Source organism: Pseudonaja textilis, chromosome 2, assembly GCF_049901715.1.
Source record: "Pseudonaja textilis isolate UNSWEBS1 chromosome 2, rPseTex1.2, whole genome shotgun sequence".
Taxonomy (NCBI): Eukaryota; Metazoa; Chordata; class Lepidosauria; order Squamata; family Elapidae; genus Pseudonaja; species Pseudonaja textilis.
Window position 1 is genome coordinate 183,054,108 of NC_141991.1, and position 25,148 is coordinate 183,079,255.

At 42.4% G+C, this 25,148-nt stretch overlaps 1 protein-coding gene across 4 annotated transcripts in view; it reads right to left on the bottom strand.

Moving 5' to 3' along the window:
* Window positions 1–25,148, bottom strand: part of ADAMTSL1 (ADAMTS like 1) — a 507,559-nt gene that overhangs the window by 16,097 nt on the left and 466,314 nt on the right. For all 4 annotated transcript variants that reach the window (XM_087926578.1, XM_087926579.1, XM_087926577.1 and 1 more), the window contains 4 exons: window positions 20,903–21,031; window positions 15,068–15,247; window positions 4,988–5,122; window positions 733–933 (listed from right to left, as the gene is read on the bottom strand). In XM_087926578.1, coding sequence (XP_087782704.1) covers window positions 733–933; window positions 4,988–5,122; window positions 15,068–15,247; window positions 20,903–21,031 — 645 coding nt within the window. The remainder of the gene's footprint in view (window positions 1–732; window positions 934–4,987; window positions 5,123–15,067; window positions 15,248–20,902; window positions 21,032–25,148) is intronic.

A 25,148-nucleotide genomic window follows, 5' to 3' on the forward strand; every position in this document is an offset into this window, starting at 1 on the left:
AAAATTGAAGAACACTCCCAAAGGTTGAGAAAGAATACCACTCAATAACTTTGCAAGACAGGTTGGTCTGAGAACGAGGTGAAAATTCAAAGTCACACAGTAAATCTCTATGGTAGAAGGTGGACTAGAACTTCAGTCTCCCCACTCTTAGTGCAAGACCTTAACAACCTTATTATAATGCACTTGCCAGTCTATTACATTCTACTACTGTTAAATGGCTGCCTTTTTTTTCTTCTCAGGGTAAGCAATCTGACATAAAACCTACACAGGTTTTCTCAGTTGGGTTTGTTTCTAGTCTGGAAAAAAAAATATCACCAAGCATTCAAATCACCAAGCATGAAACAATATACAATATTGTAAAATGGAACATATACTTCTATCCAGAAATCATTTACTTTTGTATGAGATTTGCATTTCCACAGCATGCCCAGAGCAAGTTGGATAGCCTTCTGCTTGCAATAAACGAATCAAACGTCTAGCTTTCTGTTACGCATTCTCTTAAGACTCCCTCTGTATGGCTTACAGGAAGCTCTGAGAACATTCAATGGCAAAGATGTATAACAATTCAGAAAACCAGAATATACCCCCTTCCAAAACTGCGTATTCCATTTGTTAGTTCAAAAGATCCATTCGTTTTCTGCTGTCATACTTCAAAGAATCTATGAGAAATTGAAGTTGACACACATGGAAAAATTACCAGTTGGGTAAGGCTGCTCCAGAAATATGTCTTACCTTGGATGACCAGAGATGTTTTTTGAATAAGCAAGCCTGCTTCATTCTGAGCTCTGCAGCTGATTTCTCCCAGATAATCATTGCTGACATTCAGGATCTGGAGAATCTGACCAGATGCCAAAACCTGATGGGGCAGATGGAAGGGATGACCGTCGTAAAACCAAGTGATGTTTGGAGTTGGATGACCATCTACTGGGCAGCCTAGAAGATTTTTAAAAAGGCAGAAAAATAGGTCAAAACTTAACATGCTGCATAGCCATGTATTCCTTGATTATAACACAAACATCTGGGGAAAAATGGTTGATGATGAACAATGAATCAATATATTTGTCTAGTTCCAGCCTGCTTCAGCTCCGAGAGCATGAGATTTTGTACTTTTATGGAAAGAAAAGCAGTTTAGTTTTATTTATTTCATTTTATTTGGTTTGTCAATTGCTTACAAGATAATAGGTATAAGTAAAAACACAGTTATGAATACATGGATACATATAAGAAAAATAAAAAAGAAACAATAGGACAGGGACGGTAGGCACTTCGGTGCGCTTATGCACGCCCCCTGCAGACCTCTTAGGAAAGGGGTGAGGTCAATAGTAGACAGTCTAAGGTTAAAGTTTTTGGGGTTTGGGGAAGAAACCAGAGTCAGGTAGCTTATTCCAAACATTGACCACTCTGTTGCTGAAGTCGTATTTCCTGCAATCAAGTTTGGTGCGATTAACCTTGAGTTTGTATCTATTGTTTGCTCTTGTATGGTTATGGTTGAAGCTGAAGTATTCATTGACAGGTAGGACTGATTAGTTTGAAACTGATGGTAAAAATTCTATCATGATATCTGCACAAAGAACATTGAATTCCACCTAAGCAAATATGGAGCGATACCAGAGAAGGAATGAAATGATTGGTTGTAAAATCAACCATTTATTTATTGTCAACCACAGACACGAAATAGCTCACAAAATTATGATGAAGAAAAGACTGGAGCCAATATCCCAGGGCACTTGTCAAGACCAACATTTTCTGAAGCAAACTCCCACTGAATTTCACAATTTCTTAATTCTACTTTTTCATAGCTGCGGCTACATAATCTGGCTTCTCCAAAGAGATGAGCAATATCAATCAGGAGGAAAACTGGAACTTCCATTCACCTTCTCCTTTTCTTTCTTCTAGGCAGGGCTGATTATTTAGTCCAGAAGTGAATGAGGAAATCAATGGGCAAGTGCTGGGATAATTTTTTTGTGTATTACCCAGTAAAATGCAAAAGGAATGTGTTCCTATGAATGGGCCATCGTGGCGCAGTTGTTAGAGTGCAGTACTGCAGGCTACTTCTGCTGACTGCAATTTGGCTGCCTACAATTTGGTAGTTCGAATCTCACCAGGTTCAAGGTTGACCCATCCTTCCATCCTTCCGAGATGGGTAAAATGAGGACCCAGATTGTTGGGGCAATAGGCTGAGTCTGTAAAACTGCTTAGAGAGGGCTGAAAAGCACTGTAAAGCTGTATACAAGTCTAAGTGCTATTGCTATTACACAACCGTTCTAATTAAATAATGCAATGGCTCACATAATAAGAAGACATATTCCTGTTGTCCAGTCTCTGAATCAATGGAGAAAGTTGTCTCACACTCTCATTCCATATGGAAATGAGATATGTTGAAAAGAAAAACACTGGCTCTCTATGATTCAAAGCTTATGCTTGCATTCAAAAAGACCCTGGTCTGATTTGAGAACTAAGCAAACTTGATATGGAAGTCACTAAGGGAGAAAACAATAAATATGGAACAGCAGGATTTCCTTTTTACGGCTGACTGTATTTCTCTAGTCATAAAAAGCACATTTTCCTGGCTAACACTACTGTTCTTATTACATACCACCTATGAATCAGAGCTATTTTTTTTAAAGCAACTTGTATTGAAAGTCTGGGTCACTGTCTGGGTATCACTAAAGTGTTTTTACTTTTGCCTTCAAGTGAGTCTTGTCTTCTGGTGACTACATGGACAAATCCATGCAGTTTCCTTGGCAACATTATTGGAAGTAGTTTGGCACTCCGTTGTTCCCATGACAAAGTAACTGATTCAAAAGCAGGACAAGAACTTACAACCTCTCCATTTCCAGCCTGATGCTTTTAGCTACTACACCAAACTGGGGTCTCTAGCATTAAAATACACAGGGGTTGAAAGATGAGGTTTATTAAACATAGAGCTCAATTCAACGATAGACCATTTCATCAATTAATAGTGATGTTTATCCTCTAATGATAAGGATTCAATTGGTATTATGGTTTCCGTCACAAAGAACCTTTCTCCAATTCTGACTCACTCAATAGCAGCTAACCATTTAAAAAGTGTGAAGCCAGTGAAGTAGCTACTCCAAGGGCTGCTTATTCTCTTGAGTCTGTATGGGTAATTTTGGGTTGTTCCCTTATTTATTTTATTTATTTATTTTTGTCAATTGCTTACAAGATAATAGGTATAAGTAAAACATAATTATGAATACATGGATACATATAAGAAAAATAAAAAAGAAAAAGAAACAATAGGACAGGGATGGTAGGCACATTGGTGCGCTTATGCACGCCCCCTACAGACCTCTTAGGAAAGGGGTGAGGTCAATAGTAGAAACTCTAAGGTTAAAGTTTTTGGGATTTGGGGAAGAAACCACAGAGTCAGGTAGAGTATTCCAGATATTGACCACTCTGTTGCTGAAGTCGTACTTTCTGCAATCAAGCTTGGAGCAGTTAACATTGAGTTTGTATCTATTGTTTGCTCTTATATTATTGCAGTTGAAGCTGAAGTAGTCATTGACCAGTAGGACATTGTAGCTGATAATTTTGTGTAGCAGATCATTTTTGTGCCCTTGTTCACTTCATAATTAAGAGCATCATAATCCAACTATGTCAATTTTCCTAAAATGCTTTTCTCCTTAGAACAAAATTTCAACAGATTCTCTTCCCCACCCACCCCCACCAAACTGACCGAGGACAAAAAATGAAGGAGATTTTTTTTTCCATATAGGATTAGTGGGCATCATTAGCAAGAGGCTAACTACTAGGTCAACATACTTTTCAAAGCCATTCCTTCAGTCAACGTGGCAAAGTGAGCGCTGTGGTGCCAGTTCTCTCTTTTAAGTTAGGGCAACATGATGCGGCATGTACTCAATGAATAAAGCAGAGATGGTATTCAGCAGGTTCTGACCAGTTCTGGAGAACCGGTAGTGGAAATTTTGAGTAGTTCGGAGAACCGGCAAATCCCGCCTCTGACTGGAGATTTTACAGTATCCTTCCCCTGCCATGTCCACCAAGCCACGCCCACAGAACCGGTAGTAAAAAAATTTTTGAATCCCACCACTGGAGTAAAGGTACAGTGTTAACAGGGTGAATCTCGTGCCCCTTTCTTCCTGAGGATTCAGTCATCCTAGGCATTACTCTTGATATACTGAGAACTTCTTGGCAATGAAGATCTTGTGATTTAGATTAGAACCCTGATTAATCCAGGTTCTAGATATGTAGAGAACCTGGGCAGACAATCACCCTCTGTTCTCGCTCTCTCGGTATATAAGTTGCACGGAACTGTGTGTAGTTCACTCATTCTTCTTCTCCTCTCACATATTCTTACCATTAACTTAAACAGTGAATGGGGGAGTCAGCAGGATTTCTTCATTTTTCATTTTAGCCATTAGTTTACACATACGTGATTTCATTAAGTTATCACATGCCAGGAAGATCATATTTCTGGATATATCTAAGAACACATGTGGAAGAGGAAACCCTCGGGACTGCTTCTGATTAGACATATCCAGAATTTTCTACAGAGCAAAATTTGAAAATATTTCAACTCAGGACTAAAGAATTGGATTCATATTTTTGGCATAAGAGAAGTACTACTCACAGCATCTTTATTTGATAGGTAATTCATCGACAGTGGCTTTTTTAAAAAAAAAAAAACTCTCCAGAAGCTTGTAAGTACGAAGCCTAAATATTTTTCACCTTAGAGAAAGAGAAGCCAACGTGTTTTGGGCAAAATTCCTTGCAACAATCGCAGAGCATTACTGTTTGGGAGTAGATTTCTACTTAATCTTCAATGAAAAAAGAAAAACAACTCACCAGCCGCTCTGTGTATTTGAAAACAAAACTGATGTATATGAATTGTGTTGGGACTGATCACAAGGACTCCCTGCACTCAGCTGAACCATTTATTTCCAACCTCCTGGAGGTGTGGAGAATAGATTTAGGGTAGGTAGATTTTCAAAAGGGTGGAACTTACCTATGAGCACCGAGCTTCCTTGGCTCAATATTTTTCTTGTTCCTGAAGGGGATGTTATCACCGAAGGAATGCCTGGCCCCACGAGGGACAGAGTGGCTGCCATGTCTTCAAATTGATGGGGGAGCTGCGGTGGGTCTGGGAATATATTACGGAGACAAAGATGCAATAAGGCTCTTTCTCTCTGTGGATGAGATTAATTCCTAATGTTATTTAGTAATCCCTTCAGAAAGACTTAATCTTGGTGAAATGAATGGATTCTAAAAGAAGCCCATTTGTAAAAAAACTGCCTGCCAGAGAGATGGATAAGGCAGCAACAGAGAGAGAGAGAGAGAGAGAGAGAGAGGGAGAGAGAGGGAGGGAGGGAGGGAGGGAAGAGGAATTGCTACAAGCTAATAAAACTTGTGTCAACATTAGGGGGAAAAAAACCTGAAAATAAAATTTGCCAAGGGTATTGACATATCATTTGGGAATGTACACAGGGTTTCCGGAAGGAGCACACCTCCTCAACAAATCTACAGTAGCTTTTGCTTGGTCTAGCCCACTGTCTTTCTCTTCTCAAGCACTATGGAGTAAAAGTGGCAAGGAAATCCATCCCTGTGATGACCCAGGGCGTGCCACAAAGGCAACCCAGTCAAATAAGTAAGAACAGTTCCTTTAGTGCCTCCAACTTCGCCCCCAATGTCCAGGTTACCTTCGGCTGGAGAAATAACTCTCCCAAGAACAGTCTTTAAGTGGAGGAAATTACAGTCCGAAAACAAAGTACATACAAACTGTAAATAAAAATTCACACAAACCATGTTGCAGCAATTAACTGGACAGGGCAGGATAAGGAATTGCAGATTTGAAAGGCCAGCCAAACACACACAGTTGGGAAGATGCCAGGAACCCAGATAAGCCTCAACAATACCAGATAATTCACGATTTGCTCTCAACAGTTTGCTGTGTGCAACTTCCCTTTTTAAATACTGTGTTCCCAGCTGCAGCTAATGAAAGGAATCAGGGCCCTTCCCTCCCCCATAAGCCATGCAACTCATGTTGCTCCCTTCTCTATTCCTCCCTGCATGCCCTAGGATGAAGAGCCTGGGTGCCCTAGGATGAAGAGCCTAGGCCTGGGTCTTACTCTGAATTCCCTCTCCCTTGCTCTACCTCTTCCCTGCTCTGCCCAGCCGGATTTTGCCCTTCCCCAGTTTCTTTCACAGCCAATGGAGTCATATTCCCACTTCCTGTCAGCTGCTGGCCTCAGCCTCCACCTCCGAATCTACAGCATGACAATCCTTGAGTATCTTAAATCAGCCCCCGGAATACATTACCACTCAGGCTCTGGACCCAACAAAGACTTTCTAAATCACACAGCTAAACTCAAACTGTTTCCTATTGAGAAACGTAAGATAAAGTAAACTTCAGCCTACGATGACCCAAGTCCCTTCTTTTTTTTTTGTATATCAAAAAAAAAACCCCGCTGGCATTTGTCATCAAGGTGTGAAATTGGTATGTGTTAGTTTGTGATTTATTATAGATCTTGCTTCTCCTGCAACAGAAAACAGGAGGATAGTGTTTTCATGGAGGGAAGCTTGCTATGGAGAAGGGATCCCTTCCGCCTTCAGCCACTTGGAAAAGCTTCAGAAAAACTCCCAGGGTTGATTGATCCTCCCCAAACCCTGAACCCTTTGCCAGGGGTGTCATTACGAGGTCTCAGGGATGTCAGTGGGAGTTGGGGATGCGTCTGAGATTTTCAGCTAGGTTTAAAGATCTGGCCTTCCGACATATTTCATGTCAAGTGGGGGGACAAGACTAAAAGAATTAGATTGCAAGGACATTTGTGATGGATACCCTCTTGTAATTCATAGCGATCAGCGGCTTCCCCTCTGGTTTGCTTGTTTTTGTAACAGCAGAGATTTCTTTCTTTGGCATCACTACGTAAGACAAGTTAATTTTTATTCTCACCGTTGCCAGGTAAGAGCAAAGCAGAGGGAAATGGCTGGTCTGTAGGCGAGAAAGATTCATGATCCTTGAGCCCCTCTCCCCGATGCACCCCTAAATATTTTACATCTTGGTTTACCATGAAGTCTTAAATGGACTCACAAATATAAAACTCATTGAACTGAACTACATTTGTTAGCAGGCAAATATTTTGGAATGCTGTCCTTCATGGCTCTACTGTTTAAGAATCAGATAGCATTCTCAGCCATGTGAAATGATTATAACAATATTCCAAAGATTAGCTTTACTAGGCTGTTCCCTTACAAGAACTAAACAAATATTTCCCTCAACCCTGTTCAACTATTACAAAGTCTGCACTACCATTACTGTTACTCTTCTCATCCCTCCTTACCACCCATTCCCTCCCACTTGTGACTGTACGACTTTAACTTTGTCGCTTGTATACTTACGATTTATATTGACTGTTTCCTAGTATGATCTGATTGCTTATTGTACCCTATGGCTATCATTAAGTGTCGTCGTACCTTATGATTCTCGACTCCTGATGAATATATCTTTTCTTTTATGTATACTGAGAGTATTTACACCAAGACAAATTCCTTGTGTGTCCAATCACACTTGGCCAGTAAAGTATTCTATTCCATTTTAAGAAGTCCAAAGCAGAGAAATTGGAATCAATGACAAAAAAATTAATCCTTCCCTCAGGAGACAAATGACACCAATGGCTACCACATCTGGGTTGGAAAAATTTGGGTGACCATTAGGAGACGGTGAAGAAGCACAGAAAACAGTGACTACACTACAGGTAGTCCTCGACTTACAACCACAATTGAGCACCAAATTTCTGTTGTAAAGTGAGTTTTGCCCCATTTTATTTTCTTGCCAAAGCTGTTGAATAAATCACCATAGTCAATAAGCTAGTCACATGGTTGCTAAGTGAATTTGGCTTCCCCATTGACTTTGCCTGTCAGATGGTCCGCCAAAGGGGATCACATGACCTTGGGACACTGCAACTGTCATAAGTATGAGTCAGTTGCCAAGCATCTGAATTTTGATCACATGATCATGGGGTTGCCACAAAGGTTGTAAGTGTGAAAAACGGTCATAAGTCACTTTTTTCAGTGCTGCTGTAACTTGGAACGGTCACTAAATGAGCTGTTGTAAGTCGAGGACTACCGGTACTATCCAATAGTCTTACACAGATTGTGATAGCCCAGATTTGGTAGCACTAGGCGTAAAATCATGATGTGCGATATTTAAAATGAAAATTGGTCAGTTTTTGAATGGAGAGAGAAGGTGTCAATAAATGATAGGTTTCCATGTGAAGATGAGGAACGCTATCATTTCTCCTGAAGGAAATATTTGCTATGGGATCAGAGGACATTTGTGGAAAAATCCCATTTAATTATCTGTTGGAAAGTTGGTCCTAACATCATTACGTTTTGTAGAAGCTTGATTCTTTTCATGATTCTGCTGCCCACCCACCCCCATTCAATTGTGTTCAATTTTCAGAGACTGCCTGGACATGTCCCTGCCAACTTCCCCTTCCCTTTTCTTAACAAGGTTTTCCAGAAATGGTTTGCCATTGCCTCCTTCCTAGGGATGAGAGAGACTGACTGGTCCAAATCCATCCAACTGGCTTTCTCCCTAAGGCGGGGCTAGAACGCAGTCTTCCTGTTTCAAGCCCGATGCCTTAACCGCTACATCAAATTGGCTTTCCTTGTCATGATAAAAATATTACTATGAAAGAGATAAATTCCTGATGCCTTTAGTGCTCCAATTATTTATCAATTCTCCTAGCTGGAAAATGCAGTTTTCATTGAAGAAAAAGGGCGTTGGTACTTACCTGATACGCCCGTTCTCTGTGAGCTGTGAAGAGCATCCAGAAGTGGGAGGTGCTTCAGTCTCTTCTGGAAAGGCTGGGCTTAAAACTCCGGGATGCTCCTCCTCCTCCACGGGACACCTCCTCAGCGTCCCCCAGTTTTGCGAAGACTGAGTGCCACAGTCCGGGACTCATCACCTAATCTAGATCCCTGATCAGAACGGAACCCCACCAGATGGAAAGAAATGGGTGGGGCTGGATGCTCTTCACAGCTCACAGAGAACGGGCGTATCAGGTAAGTACCAACGCCCATTCTCCCATGAGCTGTTCAGAGCATCCAGAAGTGGGACATACCAAAGCTTGGCCTGTCCTTAGGGAGGGACTCCGTCTGGTCGAAATCCACTCCTAAACTCTATGGACCCTCTGCAGGACTCTTCTGCCAAATGAAACATCCGCTGAGGCGTAGACATCAATTTTATAATTTCTGACACAGGGAGATGGTGGAGCCCAAGTTGCTGCTCTGCAAATTTCGTCTATGGAAGCCCATGTGGCCCATGCTGCTGAAGTTGCCACACTCCTTGTTGAGTGGGCTGTAATGCCCTTAGGAACTGAGATGGACTGGCATTCGTAACTTTTAGCTATGGTGGCTCTCAACCATCTACTGATGGTCGTCGACGACACCCTGTGTCCTAAAGTAGATGGGTTGAAGTATAGAAATAGAGCCTCAGATTTTTGAAATGCTGCCGTGCGGTCTAGATAGATGCTTAAGGCCCTTCGAACATCAAGTTGATGCCATTGATGCTCCAGTCTATGAGATGGTTTCGGACAAAAATTTGGAAGCACCAACTCCTGCACTCTGTGGAAGGCTGAATTTACTTTAGGGATGAACGATGGATCCAATCTGAGAACCACTCTGTCTGCATGAAACATGCACAGGTCCTTTCTCATTGACAATGCTGCCAACTCGGAAATCCACCTTGCTGATGTGATTGCAATTAAGAAGACCACCTTATATGTCAGGAATTTGAGACTAGCGGTTCTTAAAGGATCGAACGGGCCAGTTGTAAGTGCAATTAACACCTTGTTGAGCTCCCAAGTGGGATAGCGGTGAATTACAGGAGGTCGTAAGTTTGCAGCACCCTTAAGAAAGCTGCGGATATGTGGATGGTGTGCTATGGAAAGAAGGTCACCCCAGGATATCACCAAGGCTAAGGCTGCCACCTGTCTGCGTAAAGTATTTGGAGATAGGCCCTTGGTCAACCCCTCCTGTAAAAAGTCCAATAATTGTCCTATTGATGGGGCGGTTGGGTTGATCTTAGACCCCCGGCACCAGCGACAGAAAGCGGACCACATGGCCTCGTATATAGGATTTGTAGAGGACCATCTGGATGCTTGTATGGTGGCAATGGCATCCTCTGAAATCTGTTGGGTCCTTAAATGGTTCCACTCAACCTCCATACAGCTAGGCCGAGCCATTGTGGGTCCGGGTGAAGAACCGGCCCTTGCGAGAGGAAAACCCTGGATGGTGGAATTTTCCAAGGTTGTTCTCTTGACAGGTCCTGTAAGTCCACGAACCACGTTCGCCTGGGCCAGTAAGGGGCGACCAATATCAGTTCTGCTTGTTCCTCCAATAACTTCTGGATCAACCTGGGTATTACAGGGAGTGGAGGAAACGCATATAGAAGTCCGGGAGGCCACTGACATCACAGAGCATTGACGGCCTCTGCCCCCTGAGTCGGGTACCTTGAAATATACCGGGGCAATTGGGCGTTGCAGGGAGAGGCAAATAGATCGATCACTGGTTGCCCAAACCTCCGCACTGCTTCCTGGAAGAGAGACGGGTGTAGGCACCACTCTGCCTGATCTATCGAGGCCCTGCTGAGCCAGTCCACTTGTGTGTTTAAGGCCCCTGCTATGTGCTCTGCCTTGAGCGACAACAGATTGGCCTCAGCCCACTTGAACAACCTAACCGTCTCCAGCATCAGAAGTTTGGAGCAGATACCGCCCCTGTCTGTTTACGTGGGCCTTGGTTGTGATATTGACTGTCAAGACCAGAACGTGGCGTGATTGGAAAATGGGTAGAAAACTGCGTAATGCCAGATGAACTGCTCGCAGCTCCAACAGGTTGATGCTTTGTGATTGTTCGGAAATAGTCCAACTTCCCTGTGCAGTGTGGGATTGGAAGTGAGCTCCCCATCCTACCAAGCTGGCGTCGGTTGTGATCGTTGCCCTGCAAGGTTCCTTGAAAGGACACCCCTTGTTTATCGTGTTTTCCGACCACCAGGGGAGCTATCGGAGAACATTGTACGGTACCTTTATCCGGATGTTGGAAGTGGCTCTTCTGGATGGCTGGAAAGGTAGCAGGAACCATTGCAGATCTCTAGAATGGAACCGAGCCCAAGGTACAATGGAAATACAACAAATCAGTTTCCCTAGCAGTTGAGACAGAACTGCCAGGGAAACCCTCTTTAAGGTTCTGATCCCTCTGGCCAAAGACTGGATACTATTCAACCTGTCCTGAGAAAGAAAAACCTTGCCCTCCACGGTATCTATCACTGCCCCTAAATGAACTAACCTAGTTGAAGGGATCAAATGGCTTTTATCCCAATTTATGCAAAAGCCGTGACCTTGAAGGGTCTCCAGAGTAATCTTGGTATCCAAATTTGCTTGATGTCTGGAAGATGACAAAATTAAAATATCATCCAGATAACATTGTAAACGAATAGTTTTGATCCTGAGGGAGGCAGAGAAAGCCGCTAAGACCTTGGTAAAAGTCCTAGGGGCCGAAGCCAGACCTAATCGTAGGGCGATATATTCGTAGTGCTGATCACAATAGCAAAATCTAAGATATTTGTAGTGAGCAGGTCTAATTGGTAAATGTAGATAAGCCTCTGTCAGATCTATAGAGGTCAGGACATTGTTCTCTCTGATGCTGAGCAGAATGGTCTGGAGAGTAGTCATTTTGAATTTTCGATAAACCAATGATCTGTTCAGATGTATGAAGTCCAGAATTGCCCTCCAGCCCCCCGAACTCTTTGGGACCACAACAATAGAGAGTAACAGCCTTGACCCCGTTGTTCAGATGGGACCTCTCTAATGGCCTGAATATGCAGAAGATGATTGATAGCCTCCTGCATCAACGCCCTCTTAATGGGATCCATGGACCTAAGGCTCCTAATGAAAAAGTTCGGGGGGGAGGATTGAAACTCTAGCGCCAAACCAAACCTAACAGAGTCCCTGACCCATGCATCAGAGGTGGAGCTGTCCCATTGATCAGCAAACAATTTTAGCCACCCTCCAATGGGAGCTGCTGTCAAGGACTCATTTGGGGCGATGAAAAAATCAGCCTCGGTACCTCTGGGGTTTCTTCTGTTTTGGCCTCCCCGCTGATCTCTGTCGGAAGATTCCGACCTATCCTGTCTAAAACTGGGTCTGTAGCCTGATGTTCTTTGCGATCTGGCAACGCATGGGCCTTGATAGTAGGGCTGAAAGGAACCCCTTCGAAATGACTGGGGCGTTCTGTTTTCAGACCTCCAAAAAAGAGGGGAAGCACTTTTCTCTTGTTCCTATTCTCAATAAGCAGGGGCTCCAAGACACTGCCAAATAATTTATCCCCCAATATTGGCGCTGATGCCAACTTGCATTTATGCTTGGTATCTGCCTGCCACTGTCTGAGACATAGCAGTCTTCGTGCTGATACGTGAGATGCTATGGCTCTAGATGAGAATTTGACTGCATTAAATGTGGCATCGGCGGAGAATTCTGCCGCTGCAATAATCTTAGCAATGTCCTGGTGGGCTCTGACATTTGACGCCAGCAATATATCCCTCAAGTGGAAGAGCCATCGTAGGGAGGACCATGTAAAAAAGGACGCAGCTGTAGCTGCCCTAATGGCTCAGGCGTCAGAAACATGAGCCCTACGGAGTGCCAACTCTGCTCTCTTTTCCTCCGGTCTCAGGGCTTCCTCGGACTTGTTGGGAAAGGTTGAAGAAGAGGCCAGTGCCACAATAGGCTCATCCACCTCCGGCGTTTTGAGAAAATTTGAAAACTCTGGTGCCAAATTATAATATCGTTTATCGTACCCTATTGGGGCTGGGTAGGATGCTGCTGATGCCCATTGATTTTGTACTAATTCAGCAAACATACCAGGGACAGGAATAGTTTCTGCCTCATTAGCCAGTTGTGAGAATATTAGATCCTCGGATTCGTCCTGAGACCTTGTTGACAATGGATGAGGGCTTGATGTGCCTAGTTTAGCGGTGTTCTTTGCTTTGAACAGTAAAGATTTAAAGAGGTGTGGATGAAAAAGGCCAGAAAAGGTAGGTTGGTCCGGAATGAGGCCTTCGTCATCCGACATTCCTTGTTCTAGTGGGTCAGCCTCTGACAACCCCAAGTCCATCTGATGGATCAACCCCACCTCCATGGGAATATCCTGGTCATCTAATTCCACCTCCTCCCGAAGACCATGGGCTGGTATGTCAGGGATATTGGGGAATACCTGAATTTGATGATGTCCCATATGCGCAAAGGATCAAGCAGACAGGGATCCCGCTTCTGAAGTAGCTGAAAAGTGTCTGGTCTGGATGGATTGCTGAACTCCAGCCACAATGTCCTTTTGTATGGCCATCTCCATCCATTGCCTCATTTCGATGGGAATAGTCTCAGGTAATCCCTCCTCCTGTCTTAAACCAGCGGCCGTAGGGGTGAAGGTTGCCTCTGGGATTTGCCGGGCAGTGCTCATTGGAGGACATATGCCTATGGGAGGCTGTCCAGAAATAGCCTGTCTGGGCTGGGTGGATAAGTCCAAGGGCCCCAACAATGTACTTGGGCCCTGATCCGATTGTTGTGTCACAGCCATCTTGTCCGCCTCCCTGGCCCGTTTCTGCCACTGCCTTTCCAAGGCTTGGTGCCATCTATGGGCATCCTTCTCTGCCGCCTTAGAGGCCTTTATGGGGCCCACTGACTTATCTCGGGACTTATTTGTCTTGGAGCAGAAGACGTTGTTACCTTCCATTGTGGAGGACTTAATCTCGTGTCTCTAACTTTTTTTAAAATTATTGTTGTTGTTATTATTATTATTATTATTTGTACTTCGGGGTGGTGCCTACCCCTGTGGTTGAAAGTAGGGCGCTTCTCCAGGAGTGTAAGTCTCTCTCTCTCTATATATCTTATGTACAAACACACGTATATATACATATGCCTATATCTATATGTAAGCCCGTATATATGGGAAATAGTATCTAAGGGTCCCAAGCAAGGGAAACCCCTCAAGCGCTCCAAGCAAGAAATATTCAGGATCCCTGGTCCCCAACAAGGGAAACCAGCTATACAGGTCCTGGATGGATCCTTTCCTGTCAAAAACATCCTGCTGTTTGAAATGGCACTTGAGGCTTCGCTCCAATGTAACGATCCAAAAGCAATTGCGAGAGGGGAAAAAAAAAATCCTGTTTAAGGTTAAAAATCCTGTTTAGTCCGCTTATCCAATGCCAGCAGGCTAAGGGAGAAATAATCCCTGGAAAGTGGAGTGGGAAAGTACTTGCCCTGGTCCCCAAGAAGGGAAACCAGCGGGGAATGGTGCCTGTAATATTTAGGTGCGAACTTGAAGCCAGCCGTTTAAAAAGGCGGGAAGGCAGAAACTCCAGTGTTAAATGCCTGAGCAGTTTAACGACCCGCTGCTGCTGCCTCTCCAAAATGTCAGACAAATGATCCTGTAAGGAGAAGTGAGCCGCGGCTGCGAGCGTTCCGGCAAGATCGCAAAGATAAGACGATCGGGGAATTAGATAGGCTAATTGCCTGAAGCGGCTGTCTGAGACTGCCTGCGAAGTGGCAGGCTCTGCCAGTCACAAAGAGCTGCTCTCAACTGATCGGGGGGATAACCTAATAGAGCCACAACCCTTGAAATTGCCAGATTAATAGGGGGAAAAAATTTGCAAGCCGAATTAACCCAAGAGCAAATCTGAATCTTGACTAGCTGAATCAGAAACCATTCCAGTCAGGGAGTGCACACCTCTTACCACAAAGTCTGAGCTAAAACTGGGGGACGCTGGGGAGGTGTCCCGTGGAGGAGGAGGAGCATCCCGGACTTTTAAACCCAGCCTTTCCAGAAGAGACTGAAGCACCTCCCACTTCTGGATGCTCTGAACAGCTCATGGGAGTATCTTCAATACAAATATATTTAAAGTCTTTTGATACTTGTTGATTTCCCCCAATTAAATTATACTACACAACTGTACATCCTTTGATCAACAGGTTTTTTTGTTAGAGAAAAAAATAACAAAAGATATTAATTCTTGAAAATATTGCATACTTTAACTTACCAAGGACTAATAGCTGTGTGCTTTCTGTTACCTCCCCGCGGATGTTGGCAGCCCTGCAAGAATACAAGCCTTGGTCTGAGATAGATACGTTTGGAATCAGCAGTGACCCATCATGGATGTGAAGATCAGGGGGAATCTTGATTTTGTTCCTGAACCAGGTAAGTTCTGCCTCAGGCACACCTGATGTAGGAACACCATGAAAGAGAGACGAGAGAAACACAAAGAATATCCATGGTGAACCTTGTGTATGGTACCAAAGCAACGTATCGTTCTACAATCTTTTTTTTTTTTAACAGTGCAGAAAATAAAATAAAAAGTGTTTTCAACATATGAAGGTTCCAGATATGTTGCTTTCATCTTCTGCATCCCAAAGGTGCTTTTTCAGGAGGCCACTGGACTTTTTTGTTTTTTCTTTGAAGATGTTTTGCTTCTCATCCAAGAAGCTTCTTCAGCTCTGACAGGATAGTGGAGAATCCTGTCAGAGCTGAAGAAGCTTCATGGATGAGAAGCGAAACTTCATCAAAGGAAAAACAAGGAAGTCCAGTGGCCTCCTGAAAAAGCACCTTTGGGACAACCGTGACCTGGATTTCCACAGACTTTCATCTTCCATGTTTTACAAAAATTTGAATTCTAAAGTTATTTAACTGACAAAATAGCCTCTCTCATTGTTAGATTTTTTTGGGGGGATGTTTTATGCAGGTGGTCCTCAACTTACAACCATTTGTTTAGTTGCCATTCAAAATGATAATGGAAAAAAGTGATTTATGACTGGTTACTTACGACCACTGCAATATCCCCATGGTCACACGATCAAAATTCAGGGGCTTGGTGACTGGCATGCATTTATGGCCGTCGCACTATCCTAGGGTCATGTGATCATCATTTGTAACCATCTCAGCTCGCTTCCAACAAGCAAAGTCAATGGGGGAAGCCAGATACGTTTAATGACCTCATGATTCACTTAACAACTGCAGTGATTCACTCAACTGTGGCAAAGAAGGTCACTAAACTCACTTAACCACTGTCTTGTTTAGCACTGGAAATTTTGGGCTCGATTGTGGCCGTAAGTATAAAAAAAAGTATAAAGTATACTTTATACAGCCTCCCCAAAGGTGCTTTTTTCAAGAGGCAACTGGACTTCCTGGTTTTTCTTTTCTTTGAAGATGTTTCACTTCTCATCCCAGAAGCTTCTTCAGTTTGGTCTGGATGGTGGGGGATGGAAGGATCAGAGCTGAAGAAGCTTCTAGAATGTGAAGCAAAACGTCTTCAGAGAAAAAACCTAAAGTCCAGTTACCTCTTGAAAAAAAGCACCTTTGGGACAGTGGTGGCATTCAAATATTGTTGCCACCGGTTTGGTGGGCGTGGCTTGGTCGGCCCACACTTTGCGCGCACGCGCATGCCAAACACGCACTTTGCCCAGGTGCAGAGGCATTTGCCTAGGTGCAGAGGCGTTCTAACTTGCCTCCTGCAAGCCTGCAAGATCCTGGTTGCTTCAGCAGTTGCTGTGCAGCGCTACTTCAAAATTCTTAAATTCAGCGGATAAAGGCGAGTATGGGCGGGCAAGTGGGCCCAACAGCAGAGCAGTGGAGAGAAGCTGTTTGGTCTCCGCTGCTCATCACTCCTATCGGCTTGCCAGAACCGGGCTGAACTGGTCAAATACCACCACTGCTTTGGGACAACCATGACCTGAGTGACTGAGAATCTCCATAGACATTTATACTTTATTTGCTTTATTTAAAGTATTATGAAGATTCCAAATGTTACATTTTAACCTTCCCAAAGAAAGGGAAAACCTTCTAATGAATTTCATTGAGTACTGTGCATTTTGCCTTCCCCAAATTGCCAGCAGATAGTAGTTGTACTGCTGGCATTTCTGAGGCATTTCTGTCATGGAAAAAAACACACGGTAGCTCTGCCTTTTCTGATCCTTCTTTCCGTATTTGTAACCCAAGAAGAAGTACAACTACCCTGGAAGGGAGACAGTTCCCTCAGAGAGGACAGTGCCTGGCCTGGCCTGATCTCCTTCTTGCGGGAATGGAGAGGGAGATTGTGTACAGGTGCTTGACTTACGACCACAACTGAGCCCAAAATTTCTGATGCCAAGTAAGGTATTTGTTAAGTGAATGTTGCCCCCTTTTACAACTATTCTTGCCACTGTGGTTAAGTGAATCACTTCAGTGGTTAAGTGACTGACACAGTTGTTAATTTAATCTGGCTTTCCCGTTGACTTCGCTTGTCAGAAGGTTGCAACAGGAGATCATGTGTCCTCTGGACACTGCAACTGTCATAAATATGAACCAGTTGCCAAGTATCTGAATTTTGATCACGTGACTACGGGGATGCTACCATGGTCATTAAGTGAAAAAAAGGGTTATAAGCCACTTTTTTCAGCGCCATTGTAACTTCATACGGTCACTAAATAATTTCTTGTAAATCGAAGATTAACTGTAATCTCCCTTTTGGAGTTTGGAACTAGGCCTGGATTGCTCTTATCGTTATTACTGGAATCAATTGATCCACACAATTAAGCTTACTGGGTCTATATCCTTTCTCCTTTGTCCTGTGGTTGGCCAAGCTTTAAGGGGCAATTTTAAGGAGGGGAAACAGAAGGGGAAGATCTAATTTCTCTCTCTTCCAATGCTTTGGTCCTAATTCAACCTCTGGTTGTTAAATAAAGAAAAAAAAAGTAACTTGGGAGATCCAGTCTGATCTCCCTGATGACATCTAATTTCACTCTTACTGAGGTGCCTATGGCAAAAAGAGATATCCAGTCCTATTTAGCAACCTGACATGGGTTGGGACTTGCAATAAAGGATTGCACTTTATCTTCTGCTATTCCCAGTGGTGTATCAAACATTAAGCAGACTAAGCACGTGTTTAGGGCACCAGGCCCAAAGGGGGCACCACAAAGTTGAGAAAGAAAAACAAAACCCAATGAAGGTTTGTAAAAAAACTTGTATGTACAAAGAAGTGGGGTGCCAGTGAGCCTTAATCTGCCACTGGCTATTCCTTATCCTTGCCATCAGTCACTCTTTTGCTTCCATCATTTTTTTAAACAAATCTTGTTGCTTAGTTTCATTCCCTTCTCCTGTAGTTTCCCCTCCATAACAAAGGGATAAATGGAGTTTTGTTTTCAGTTTTTGGAGAAGGGAGTTGCTTCTTCCTGTTGATTTTACTTCTGGAAACTCTGAGACTCAATTTGAAGAAAACACACTGTTACTTCTCAGGGGCCCTATTGTGCACACAAAGTTCTTGGCATAGGCAGCCTGAGATTGTCACAATTGGTGATAACTGATCTGGCCATTTAATGGCAAGGCACAATCAATTGGAAATATAATTCATCTTCAGCCTTACAGAAAAGGCAGAAGTGAGACAGGAAGGTATAAATTACCCACTGCAACAGTCTACTGTTACTCTCGCCTATATATATATATCTGCAATACACTTTTAATCTCAAGCTCACCTATTTCATTTTCAAACTTCATCACTTTGGGTTCATATTTCATTGTTTACAGCCAGATTTACCGTGTGAAACCAAATCCCATAACACTGACTCTCATCGAGGCTGCACAAACAACAGGGAGGGGATTTTATCCAGTTAAAGCTCTGGGTAAAATCTTGTGGTTCTAATTTACAGCACTATTTGATACAGAACAGTGCATATACCCAGATTTCAGATCTTCTCTATGATTACCTGTATTATCCATTCCCTTTGCCTCAAGGTAAACACAAATCAATCAAGTTTATATGTTCCATCTGCAGGAAGCAATTGCATGGGAAAAGGAAGAGTCAGAAATAAAAGAGAATATAGTCATTAAGTTTTCAAACTCAACTTGGGTTGAGTTTTACTCCAACGTGCTAAAAACTGCCTTCTGAAGATAGGTCAGAAATGAAGATGTAGTAGCTGGTCCACAGTTTTAACTGTAGACAGCATGAGAGATTGTCTTAAATCAAGGGTCTATAAACTTGGCGAGTTTAAGACTTGTGGACTTCAACTCCCAGCATTCCTGAGCTAACATGACTGGAGGAGGAATTCTGGGAGTTGAAGTCCACAAGTCTTAAAGCTGTCAAGTTTGAAGACCCTTGTCTTAAATCATAGTACTTTTTTTAAAAAAAGTGTAATTTATCATCCACAGTCTTAATAGCAAATGGGGGAGAATATAGATAGTCCTCAATGTACAACAGTTCATTTAGTGACCGTTTGAAGTTACGATGCTGAAAAAAGTGACTTATGACCTTTTTTCACACTTACGACTGTTGCAGTGTTCCCATAATCACAGGATCAAACTTCGGAGGCTGGTTCATGTTTATGATAGTTGCAGTGTCCCTGGGATCACATGATCCCCTTTTGCAACCTTCTGATAAGTGAAGTCAATGGAAAAAAATCAGATTCGCTTAACAGCTGTGTTACTAACTTAACAACTACAGTGATTCACTTAACAACTGGGGCAAGAAAGGTTGCAAAATGGGACAAAATTCACTTAACAAAAGTCTCGCTTAGCAACAGAAATGTAGGGATCAATCGTGGTCATAAGTTGAGGACTATCTGTATATCAGAGAGACATAGTCTTCTTGGCCATCATCCTGGGAAAACTTATAGCAACTTTCATCTGTATTCAAAGAGAAAGTATGAACGATACAAAAGAAATCATATCCCTAGCTGGAAGAAGAATATTTCAGGTACCTCTGGACCAAAAAATGAAACAATTCACTAATTTGTTGTTATTAAGGATTATCCTTTTGGTGGGCTGTATCATCCATCAATTACAAAGTATTATTTTCTATCCCTTGTTCTACCCAATTCTTGTTTTCTGCTCATATAGCTCACTTCTGTAGATCCCAAAGCCAGAAATGTTCAATATGGAATAATACCTTAGGATCCATTCTCTCATATTACAACTTCCTCCCTTCTCCCCATAAATTCCAAGGTGGCCGAAGGAAAAACACTTAAGGCTTTACTCTATGATTATCCAGAAATGTCAGTAAAGTTGGCAGCTCTGATCCAAACTGGACATGGTTTCTCATTTCATTGACTCCTGCTTGTTTCCAAGCCTAATACCAAGGCCTGGCATTAAGGCAGGAAGCCACAATTCCTGAACATATTCCTTCCTGAGTCCAGAAATAAAAATATGCGTTACAAACCACTTTGTATATTAAAATATGGCAGAGAGGCACATTTGTTATTATTTTGATTACTTTTTCTAAATTATGGATCGCTTTCCCCCCAAATGAGCTTTTTAGTAGGTTTACTCAAAATAGACAAGTTACATTGCTCATAAAAGGCTAAGCTGTCTCATAAAAGCTTGGTCCATAGGCACTTTCCCCGATATTCTAATATGTTTGCTGTTCTTTATTTTTCTGCCTTGCACTAATACAGATTTCAAATTTTGTTGCCTTATCAGTTAAGCTACATTTCAGTCTTCAGTTGTGCGGTATAAAGATTTTTTCTGAAAAGTTGGAAAGAAAGGTAGATGCATAATTCCTTTTTGCATAATACAGAACTAAAGCGTCCTATAGTTAATTGAAATATTAAGGCCTTCCTGGTTAATAAATGGAAATGATGGTTGCTTTGTCATGCTCCAAACCTATGAAACTACCTTACATTGATTTAAATCCTTGTTTCATCTCACTCAGAATACTCTAAGCTGGCTGGAAGCAACTCTAAGGCTGCAGGCAATGTTTGGAGCTGGATTTCAAATCTGCATTAAATTATGTTCTTCCACCGATGAGCACTGCATAGCAATCCTTAGCAATCCAATAAAATGCTTTAGTGTGATATTTCAAATCAAAAGCAATGAAAATTTAAGCCTGTTCATTAATCTAGTTATAACAGACCTGCAATTTGGCAGTTAATGGTCACATTTACTCCTGGAATTGTTTTCACTGTGCTTCCGATATCAACAGAAATAGTTGGCAAGTTTTGGTTGGTCACGATGGTTTTTGATGTCTTTATCAGTGGTTTTCCTGTAAAGACACCATGAATTAAAAAACAAGTAAGACAAGAAACAAAGCACAGGCATAGTTACAACTTATCAATAAAGGAGAATTTTTATAGCTCAGGGTTGAAATGAGGGATCTTTGATGCGCTCCGAGCTTGCTTGTATTCTTGTGGATGTTTCATTACCCAAATTGGGTAACAACTGTTTCCTAGTTTGGGTAATACAACGTCTGCAAGAAACAAGCAAGCTCCGAGAGCACCAAGGACCCCTCATTACAACTTATTTTATTTATTGATTTATTAGATTTATACCAGTAAATGATTTCTGCGGGACTAAGCAATGAAAACAGCATACAAACCTGGTTACCAAGACAAATGGGAGTGAAATATAATGGAAATAATAATCTTGGGAGGGACAGTTTCAAAAACCATTGACAATTTGTATATGATTGCAAACAACACATCAGTTTATAAACAGATACTCAATAAATATCTCTTGCTTTTATAAGCATACCCAGCTATGTATTAAGATTTATTCTGCACAATTCCCTTAATCAAGCAAATTGGCTGTAGAACTAGAGAAATGAAAGTCGGTTGCATCAATAAATCAAAATGTAACTAAAGCTATTATCTGCCTAATTAAACCACAGTCTTGACATCTAATTGTATGCAGATTCTATACTCACTTTGATTACTTCTACAATGCTAATTTAAATTATCCTTATGTTTTTCCTTAAGGTCTTATGTACTTGACTCTCATCTTTCTTTGGAAATTTCCATTCGGGGCGCCTGGAAACTAAAGCAGTAGATGTAAATTGGTGTAAATTGATGGTCTAAAAATAAGAATGCTGCAAAGTTTAATGAATCGTAGAAAACTCATGTTATAGGGAGGGAGGCAAGGTGAGAGAAAACCCTAGAAATATATAAACCTTAATTTAAACTGTATTATCCACTTAGCTGTTGTTAGTCCTGTTAACATCATAAGAGTGCAAAAATTACCATTGAAGAGATATTCACCTTTATACATCATTGATCAATGTAGCCATTGCGCGCATGATAGGCCCATCCACCTGCCTCCCACCTGTGATTAGCTCTATGGTTTTTACTTCAGACATGTTAATTGATGGAGGCTTAACTCCTATTGCTTCCTCCCCTACCGTGCCCCGCTTAGGCTGCTAATCCCCAGGGAATGGTGCTGAACTGTCAGCTATTACTTTGACGGCATTCTCTCTGACCCCCTCCCTCACACCAACGGACCTCCGCCTCACGGGCACATTTGATATATCAACCAGGTTCATCTGTTGTTTTGCCCGTGACCTTATAATCAGCCCGGCTCGTTCCTCATTGTCCATGTCTATTATGACTTGAGGCAGCTCTGCCGGCCTCTCTGTATTCGGCCCAGACTGGCTATGCCTTTGCAGGATGAATCTACATGCCCAAAAGGGTTCCTCCCTTGTGGGGCCGAATACAGAGGGGAGCGGTAGGGAAGGAAGCAATAGGAGTTAAGCCTACATCGATTAACATGTCTGAAGTAAAAACAATAGAGCTAATCACAGGTGGGAGGAGGGTGGATGGGCCTATCATGTGCGCAATGGCTACATTGATCAATGATGCATAAAGGTGAATATCTCTTTAATGGTAGTTTTTACACTCTGATGATCTTAGCGGAGGCTAACAAAAGCTAAGTGGATAATATAGTTTAAGTTCTGGAGATCGTGATGTCTGTCTCTTCTTTCATAGCTATACCTGGAACTCATATTTTTAGGATAGTTTGCAATAAACCTTAATGCAGATTTACCTATCTGCATTCTGGTCATCCACTTCCTAAAATTTGAATGTGGGTTAAGTTCCGAATGCCGGCTGATTTTGTGGGGCCTCGCTCCAGTGTGAGCTTGTTCATAGGCCATCAGAAGGAGAAATGGGTGGGGTTGCATAATTCATGAGCTTGGGCCAAGACAGGAGCTATAATGTCTAAAAAATAATAATCCCTTATAAATCTACAATAGCAGGAAGGGTAAAGAATTGGCATGGAAAGAATGGGTGTAAGTTGAGAAGGAAAAGGAGGAGGAAGAATTATGGGTGTTTTAGTTGGCAGCATCAACTAAAAATAGGGAGATCTGATTTTGTTTCTATGCCTCCCCTTCCCCCAATACATAGGTCACTAACACAAATCCATAAGCCATCATAACAACTAAAATATACTTTTATGTGTTTTAGTCCCATTCTATAGAAGTAACCCACCAAAGCATGCAGCTTTTGTTTATATCATTTGCATGCAGAGTCCTTTAAATGTCAAAATAAAGGAATATCCAGCCACAAACACGTTTGGCTGAGTCATGAAAAGTTCAGACAATTCTCATATTTTATTGGGGGCTCCTAAATCATAGAGAAACAGAGACCTCAACTGGCAAGTGGTCTTCTAATTCACGGTTTCTTTTTTCACGATCTTCTCATTAGATTAAAATACTTGTCTGCCGTTAGCCTATAAAAAGTCATTTGTCATTCCAAAAATGGAAACATTTGCCCTTTGCAAACTCATGTGTTAAATTAATCAATAAGCCAAGTGTTTCATTTAGCCTGAACCAAGATTGCCCACTTCCTCTGAGGAGTCCTGCCCTTCCCTCCTTCACCGCAATGTTGTTTTAATTGCACATTATCACATTCGTACAACTTGGTATCCAAGATTTGAAGCTGCTGAATGACTGGATACCTGTGGTTCGTGTTTGACAGATGAGGCTATTCAGAAGCTGCCCAAAAGCAGCTTTTGCATCTAGAAAATTTGACCCAGGAGATTTTGCATTTCCTAATTTGTTTGCATGAGAAAATGAAATCAAGGCACGGGCGATTTTATTAGAAAAAACTGTTGCTGGTTACTGAAAACCTGCAAACAATCTAAATGTGTGTGTCTTGTGGGTCTTATGAACCTACACGCATGTTTGTATCAGACAGTGATTGATTAGGCTCCATAAATTGGCTTGGACCAAAACTGTGGTTTGAAGGAAGAGGCTTTCCTTCCAAAACACTAGTCTAAAGTTAAAACCTTTGGAATGTGCCCCTCGGGAATATACGAACTGCAAAGACTCTTTATAGCCTGGATTGCTATAGCATTAAACTTTAAAATCCAAGCATTTACCTGGATCAGAATGAATTAATTACTTCAATGCTTTGAATTGCATTGCTGTTAAGTCTATGTTGTTTTACCATATTTGTGTTTTTAAGGAGAAACAGCTGTATTGATGGTTTTTTTGTGTGTGGGGGGGGAGTGGGGATATCAAACTCAAAGCCTGCGGGCCGAATATGGCCCGCAGGGTGCTTAGATCTGGTCCACAGGGCTGACCTAGAAACAGCGAAGGACCAGCCCTCCCGAGCTCCGTTTTCACTGGCAGAGGGTTGCAGGAGGCTGTCACAGCTGAAACGGGGCTTGGGTGCTCGTTTTTGCTGGCAGAGCACTCAAGCCACCACAGGCACCCCCGATATGAGTGACGTCAAGTTGGCCATATCCACCCTAGCCGTGTCCATGCCACCCTCCCCCCGAGGTCAAACACGACCCTGATTCAGCCCTCGGTGAAATTGAGTTTGACGCTCCTGTCCTAAAGTAAGCATGGGGCAGATGCCACAGTGAATGCAAAAGCAAAGTTTAATGATGAGAAATTAATCTTTGGTGAATGGACATTTCTAGAAATGTAAAATGGCCTGATCAACATATCTGGAGTAAACCCCACTTTTCCCTTGAGCGATTTTGGAGTCTAAAGCAAACTGAAAAGCATTGTATCAAGCCATGATTTGTTTTTATCTCAAATTATTTAGATCAACTACAGTTTGAATACGGTTTCTGCTTCTATTTTGGAAATTGTGACAAACTGAGATTAGTTAGAAACAGAATAAATCTGATTTTGTGCCGGAAAAAGAGGATAGTGGTAAGGTGGCAGCTTTCCATATACAATACCAAAGGAGTTTTTTATAGGAGCCTCTGTGGCTAGAGTGCAATACTGCAAGCTACCTCTGCAGCCAGCTGCCTGGAGTTTGGCAGTTCAAATCCCACCAGGCTCAAGGTTGACTCAGCCTTCCATCCTTCTGAGGTGGGTAAAATGAGGACCCAAATTGTTGGGGGCAATATGCTGACTCTGTAAACCACTTAAAGAC